The sequence below is a fragment of the Geospiza fortis genome, unplaced genomic scaffold, assembly GCF_000277835.1.
Source record: "Geospiza fortis unplaced genomic scaffold, GeoFor_1.0 scaffold1, whole genome shotgun sequence".
In the NCBI taxonomy this organism is placed as follows: Eukaryota; Metazoa; Chordata; class Aves; order Passeriformes; family Thraupidae; genus Geospiza; species Geospiza fortis.
In genome coordinates, this window is record NW_005054320.1 from 1,672,997 (window position 1) to 1,680,332 (window position 7,336).

At 40.4% G+C, this 7,336-nt stretch overlaps 1 protein-coding gene across 1 annotated transcript in view; it reads left to right on the forward strand.

Moving 5' to 3' along the window:
• The window catches only part of SFT2D2 (SFT2 domain containing 2), a 7,405-nt gene extending 311 nt beyond the window's left edge, over positions 1–7,094 (forward strand). The window contains exons 2-8 of the mRNA XM_005420533.2: positions 156–242; positions 561–646; positions 1,708–1,789; positions 3,884–3,919; positions 4,041–4,099; positions 4,837–4,866; positions 5,475–7,094. Of these exons, the coding sequence (XP_005420590.1) occupies positions 156–242; positions 561–646; positions 1,708–1,789; positions 3,884–3,919; positions 4,041–4,099; positions 4,837–4,866; positions 5,475–5,514 (420 nt within the window). The 3' untranslated portion in view covers positions 5,515–7,094. The remainder of the gene's footprint in view (positions 1–155; positions 243–560; positions 647–1,707; positions 1,790–3,883; positions 3,920–4,040; positions 4,100–4,836; positions 4,867–5,474) is intronic.
• Positions 7,095–7,336: the final 242 nt, after the last annotated feature.

Sequence of the window (7,336 nt, forward strand, 5' to 3'; positions counted from 1 at the left end):
CGGAGCCGCGGCATGGCCCGCTTCCCGCGGGACGCTCGGGAGGGTGCCTGAACAGGACACGGCGCGGCAGCGCCTGAGAGGAAGTTTTCCTGCTCGGTAGCAGGCAGGAGCTATAAGTAAAGAAGTTTCGCTTTTGTTTTTCTCCTCGTTTCCAGGTTATCGATGCGACTTCCTTAGGTTGGGGCACCCGAGTGAAAGGTTTCATTGCGTGTTTTGCGATCGGATGCCTGTGTTCGATCTTGGTAAGGACTTTTTGCCAGATTCTCCCCAGTATTTGAGTTTCAGGAACCCAGATAATTAGAGCCTCCCTCTATGCTGCTGCTGGATTTTTCCGAGTCTCTGTGGAGACCTTTGACTCGATTCCAGTTAGATGCAATACACTGACTCTTAACAAGAATGCCAATAAACGCGATTTACTTTCGGATGCGTAATTCTGCAGTTTGGCTTGAAGTTTTCTTAAGAGTTCTTTCGTGACGTGACACTGCTTGGATATATATGTTTGTTTCAATGTCAAACCTGTTAATTTCCCCCTCCCCCTTTCTCTAAATGTTCCTTTTCAGGGTAGTTGTCTGCTATGGATACCAAAGAAAGGGCTGGTACTCTTTGCTGTGTTTTATACTCTGGGGAATATTGCATCCATTGGGAGGTAACAATCTTTATATATAATTTCCCTAATAGATGAGAAACAAAAGCAGAATGATAGTGCATGAGTGGTAGAAGCTGTTGCATTTGTGAGAGATTTGCTTTTGTAGATTTTCTTGTTGAATTCTACAGAACAGCATTTCTCCAGTAGTGCCCTGAAGTGGTAAAGAAAATTTTAATTTTTTAAATTGTTACTAGTAATGCATTCAAGGTAAAAGTTGTTCATCAGTAAACAGGAATCATACTCATGCTGTAAGCATTGAAGTTTTTTGATTTTGTTGGTTCCTTCTCCCCCAGATAAAAACAATTCTTTGCCATTTTGCATTTGGCAGTGTTCTGTGTGTTTTGGTGAGTATGTTTGGGGCAGTCTGTCTGTCAGGGCAAGCATATGTAGTAAGACTTCCTGGCCTTTGAGGTTCCTGAAGCAAAGCCCTGCATACTCTGTGACAAGCCCAGCTTTCTGTGATTGTGGAAACTTAGCGTGATGCAAGAAAGCATAAATGATGGAATTGGAAGAAATATGCTAATGAGGCAGAATAATATAGAATATGAGGCAGAAATATCACTTCAGATGAAACTTTCACCTTGTGTAATTCATCCAGTATCCATCACCAGGGCCCTAAATGAGGCTGCAGACCTGGTAAGGGATCAGAGAATGGATGCAGGCATGAAAACAGCCTTTTATGTAGAGGAATTGAGCTGGATTACCTGGCAATCCATGGAAGAGCCTCTGTGGATGGTGTTCTTGAAAAGCAGGTTAGAAAAGCATCTGTCAAGGATGATCTGATTGGAGCTGACCTTGGCCTGTGCTTCTAACTCGATAGTTGTGCTCTGCTTCTGTTAATTTTAACGGAACAAGTGTGAATAAAATTGTAAATACCTTGCACAAAGAAAGGGGGCAATGGATTTTGTCTCGTTGTATAATCCCATTTCTTTTGTTTTGCTGTACTGATTGCCATAACAACACGGTGTACTGATGCCCCTATGGCAGCAGACAGTTTAATCTTACCGAGTTTCACTTTTGCCTTTCTCATTTCCATGTTCATCTCAACTTGTTTTTCACAGCACCATGTTTCTTATGGGACCAATGAAACAATTGAAGCGGATGTTTGAGCCTACACGTTTGATCGCTACTATTGTTATGCTAGTAAGTATCCAAGGAGTCACTTTTAATTCATACAAACCTGGCAAAAATTTTTGTTGTGAGGTCCTTTCATATCCATGGATCCTGCTATGTCTCAGGAGGTGCCTGGGGGTGGTTTTTTTGGTTCGTGTTTTTTTGTCTTTTCTTAAATTGTTGAACACTGCACATCTGCTGTAGTGGAAGGGTAAGTGTGGCAGCAGAAAAGCAGCTCTCTGTTAGGCAAGACTGAGCTGAAGCCAGCTTGTTTAGCTAAATGAGCATTAAGGGTCTGTGGCTGGTGTGTGTGAACCATGCATGTGCTTTTTAGGGCGCTTGAGGTCACATCATATTTATGTGTCCTCTAATAAGTGAATGATGGGAAGCAAATTTTCTTTAAGTTGTCCTATGGATGTTGCTAGATATTTTATTTGGCATGATTTTGTTTTTTATATTGGGTCTGATTGCCTTGAAGGAGCTGTGTAGATATTTCTTGATAAAATAGGTAGTGTAGGTGTTTCCTTGATAAATGTGTAGGTGTTTCCTTGATAAAATAATCTCTTTGTAACAAAGCAGCTGGGGATACTGTGCCTTGGTAACCTTGCATTAGTGATCTTCTCAGCTGGCTGATAGCTTCAGGTTTTGAAACTTGTATGACAGAATGAAATTGCAAATTCAACATTCAGCAGAGTCACCCTTGGGATTGTACTGTTTTCAGAAGATGGAAGTTATAGCAAACCTTGTGTTGTGTGTATTTCTGTGTCTGAAAGTTGCTGATAAGTTTCAGACTGCCTCTTCTTTAAAGTACACAGTTGGTTTTTTTTTGTCTCTGCAACTTTCCTGTTTGCTTCTGGCAAGTCAAAAAGTTGAAAGGTGGTTTAACTTGCATTTTCAGTCTGAATGTCTTCAGAGTGCTTGCTTGCATCAGCACTTCCCAGTTTCTCTTTACACATCCAGGGATGCTGCAGAGCTTGAGAAATTGACTGTGTATGCTTGCAGATCCAAGCAAGAAGATACTTTGTAGTGTATGTGTGTGTGTGTGTTTTGTATGCATTCAGGATGCCTGGAGTCAGGAGAATTCCTGGAATGTTGTTCACTGCAATAAAGCCAGTCATTAGATGTATGATGCAGTATTTGGACCAATATACAAATCACCACCTTAAAACTAATGAAAGAACTGCATTTATTGTCAGTACTGGTTGAGCTCAAGTGTATGATTTCATTGGCAGTGCATGTCTTAGTGTCTGAATATGCAGTACTAGATGGGTATTTTTTTCCATTCTAGCAGAATGCACATCATAATCTCTAGTAGCACAATGGTGCATGTATATCTAAAGGCTGTTAGATGCTGATGAAGGAAGATGAATTATCAGCATCTATCATAGATAAATGAGCTGTCATATCTTAAATTGAAAATGAAAACTAATAGAAGGTGTCTGTTAAAACTGAGGATTAAAGCAGAAGATGATCCTACTACTCCCCAAGATTTTACCTGTAGTAAAGAAAGACACAGTGCAACTCTGAAAACAGAAAAATTGCTGGTTTGAATGACTGTGCCTTACTTCAGTATGTTCGCAGGAGAGCTGCTAAGCAATAGCCCGAAGTTCTTGAAAGTGTAGCATGGTTTAAATTGGTGAGCTTTTAAGTAATGACATAACTTCAATGCCATGGTAACCATGTAATCATCGGGGCAGGAACTGTGCAGAAGCAGAAAGACTAAGAATGGTAACTGAAAAGTATTTGAAAAGTCTTACTTATGCAAAATGATGAAATGGTGTGTGTGACTGTGACACCAGGAAGTGTGTGGGATGGAGTAGGGACCTGCAAAAGAGCTTCAGGAACCTCTTCCTCTTGCTCCTTTGCAGCCATAAAATCATTGTCTGGAGATACCACCCTGATATTTCCTGATTGCTTTAATTCACTTAAGAAATCTAATAGCGAGAACATTTTAAATACAAGAAGCTTTTAAATATGAGGAACTCTTATGATGCAGAATTGAATAAAACTGTGAAATTATGTAATTCATTTCTGTCTCTGTGAAGGACCTCATTACAGTGTTGCAATATTTATAGAAACTGGAGTTGTTTCTATGTTTAATTAAAATCATTTGTTTTCTTCTAGCTGTGTCTCGTACTAACACTGTGTTCTGCTTTCTGGGTGAGTACTGGAGTCCTGTATGTATATATAACTGGAGTTAATGTAACTGTAGTATATTTTAAAAGTAAGATTCTTACACTGTTGTCTCTTCCTTCCCCCACCCCTCTCCTCTCCCCTCCAGTGGCGTAAGGCAGGACTCGCACTGCTTTTCTGCATCTTACAGTTTTTTGCCATGGCATGGTGAGTGATTTCCTCCCTACACACTCCACTTTCTGTTGCACCTGACACCAGTAGCTGAATTGTGAGTGGATTTTGACGTTGAGTTAGGTGGAAGCAAAATTTTTACCTTGTCAATCCCTTAGATTCAAGACAACACATCAGCGAGGAGCTGATCTGTTCACACTTCTTGGTCTCTCACACCACTACAGAGGCTGTGGAGACGGAGCTCAGGGCTCCATTTATAGAGGAAGTTCCTTTGATTTCTCTGAGCTTGAACTGAGCTTTTTTTTCTTTCCCTTTTAAAACAATTTGTTGCCTACTATCTGGTATTCCTCTTTTACACTCTCCTGAATTTGTCTCATTCAGAGACCCAGTTATGCCAATCAAACTGTCACTGTTCTTCATGTTAACATATGGTCTGTGCAAGGTCACCAAAAGAGGGCACAAACTGATATAGACACCTAGCCAGCCCTCAATGCTAATCTTGCCTACCTGTAGGTGTTGGAGCGTGAAGAATACTGGATGCAGGAGAGCTGTGTTTAAAATGCTTTTACAACATCTGCCTCTATTTTGCCCTAGTGTTTCATACCCTGGCTGGGCTGAGATGGCTTGCAAGGATACTCCTTCCTGTTACTCATAAACTCAGCGTTTCATTTTGGTTATGTAACTTGCAGTTTAGAATATCAGAGGGCTTGTTCTTATTTATGATTCTAATAAAATCTGATGTGAAAAGTAACTTTCAAAATCTTTCTTTTTAGGTACAGCATTTCCTTCATACCATATGCAAGGTAAGTTTCTCTACTCTCTTGCTCTGTCATTTTGAGGTTTAATCATACAGAAGATTAGCTTAGAGAAGCATTGTCATGTGTGGCTTTAGAAGGTTTTCCATGGTGTAGGAAATACAAGTAGTTACATCTGAAAATGAAAATAAGCATTTTCTCTATTGGGAGAACACAAATGGAGAAAATGAGAGGGCTTCCCGTAGGAATATGTAAGCCTGCTGACCAAATGCTGAGCATTTGGTATAAGCATAAGGCTTACCTTTGGAATGCCTGAATGTTGGTCCAAACTGCTTCTAGACATCTTTTGTCCTGTTCTCCCCCATGAGCACTGTTCTGTATGAGCACAGCTGTGTCTCCTGCCCCACCCTTCTGCAGTGCCCTGCCTCAGTGCAGCCTTGCAGGTGTCACTTCCGCAGCAGGTGGGCACCGAGCAGACCTGCTTGTCTCTAAGGCATTTGTGTAGTCATGCAAATCATGTTAATGCAATTGATACATGGTCAGCTAATCTCTGCAGTCCTCAGTGTCAGTGGGATAGCAGCATGGAATGACTCTTATCAAATCATGTAACTCAGGTGACTGATTCTCTTGTGTTTTTTTCTTTCTCCTGCCTGTAGGGATGCTGTGAAGAAATGTGTTGCAGTCTGTCTGTCCTAACAGGAATACTGGATGCCTCACAAAGTTCTAGGAACTGTGTTGGATCACTGTGCTATGTAGTTTCCTACTTCTGTCTTGAACACGTGCCTTTCAGCTGCTTGTTAGAAGCTTCTTATGTTACACCCAGTGTCTGCAGTTGCTTAGGTTTGTAAGCAATGGTGTCTGTGGGACAGGGGGCTTGTGATCAAATGAAATTCAGTCTGGCAGAAGAACTGGGCAGAGGTCCACAATTTGTTATGGCGATTCTTGCATAAATTCATGCATTTGGTTTTGCAAAAGTTTCAGAGTAATGTGTGAAATCTGTAAAGTGAAGCCCTTGGCTCTGCTGGGACTGTGCCAGTTCTAGAGTTGAAACAAGTTGAGATTTTTTAAAATAGCCTTATGTCACTTAATCTTTGCACTTTTTGCCTTAGATAATGGAATATTCGTATTCTTTCTTTTCCTGTCTCTCTTGAAAGATTTTAAAAGATGTAATTTTAAAACCAAACACAGTTTTGGACTAACCATGAAATGTTTGCATCTTTAATGAAATATTTAATTCTCAGTCCATACTGATAGTCTTTCCTTAAAATACATGAAAGGGACATTTTCATCTGAAAAATCTTGTTCCTGTTGGAAAAGCACTCGTAAAATAAGGTCCATTGATGTTTTCAGCTACCAGAAACCTGAGTTCTTTTCCTTGCTCAGGGTTGCAAGGGAGGAAGTTGACATTTTTCAGATGAAGTGAGGTGCTTCTCTTCTCCTTCATAAGAGCAATGCAAAGGGCATGGTAGGCAAGCAGTAAAATAATTTATGTATGTCCTTTCTCAAAGGACAAACTGTCATAAGGTAGAAGTGGGCTATTGTTTTTAAGCAGCCTGGGTCAGGGAGAAGACATTTTCATCTGAACTTGTAAATAAGTTAAAACTCCAACATTTCTCTTTGTTTCTTTGTAAGTGGAATCAGTTTTCTTTCTGCTAAAACTCTTGCATACACCAGTGAAGTTCTCTGCATGGAGGAGAAAGCACAATATTCTGTTGTCTGTGGTAGCAAGGAAAGCGTGAAACAATCCCTCTGCCAGCTCCAAACAAGTGCTGAGTGGTCTGTATCCAAATTCCAAGGCCACTCTGTTCTCTTCATCTTCTGAGCTATGTAGAATCATTTACTCCCACGGCATTGCAGTGGTCAGTGTAATATCTGAGCACAGATTCCTGCTTCTGCTGTGTGAGATAATATTTTACTACTTTCCCATTTCCTCTTACCAAATTGTCTTGCTGAAGCCAGTGTTTAAGATTATGGTTTTCCAGTCCACTCTAGTGGGAACTGAAGCATCTCTTCCTCAATCTACTAAGCGTCTAGTTGTTTAAGAGCATTGTGTTTGCATGGCAAGTGTATCTCTGGCTTGTACCACAAAGACTTTAACACAGGAAAAATCTGAATCTACTTGGCTGTGAAGTATAAGCTCACAGTGAAGGCAAATAGTTCTATGGCTTCCAGAAAGTTAATAAGAAATTACTTAATCCAACATCTTAAATTTAAGTGTCCTTCTGATAATTTATAAAGCCCAGTACCACCCACCTGTAAGGATCCTCTAAAAAAAATAAACTAAAGATTCCCTTTGTAGATGGTATGAAAGGGAGATTTTGACAAGCATTCTGTGGATTCCAGGTGCCAGAATTACTGTTGCAAAGGCATTTGAAAGGAAAATGCCACCTTGGAAAGACAGCACTGGTGTTGGGATGCAACAGTTACGCAGATTCAAGTACTGCATCCTGGTGCTTTTTTTACCTCCCAGGATTTAGAAGTTAGTGTTGAAATAAATATGTTGACTATTACTCTTCTT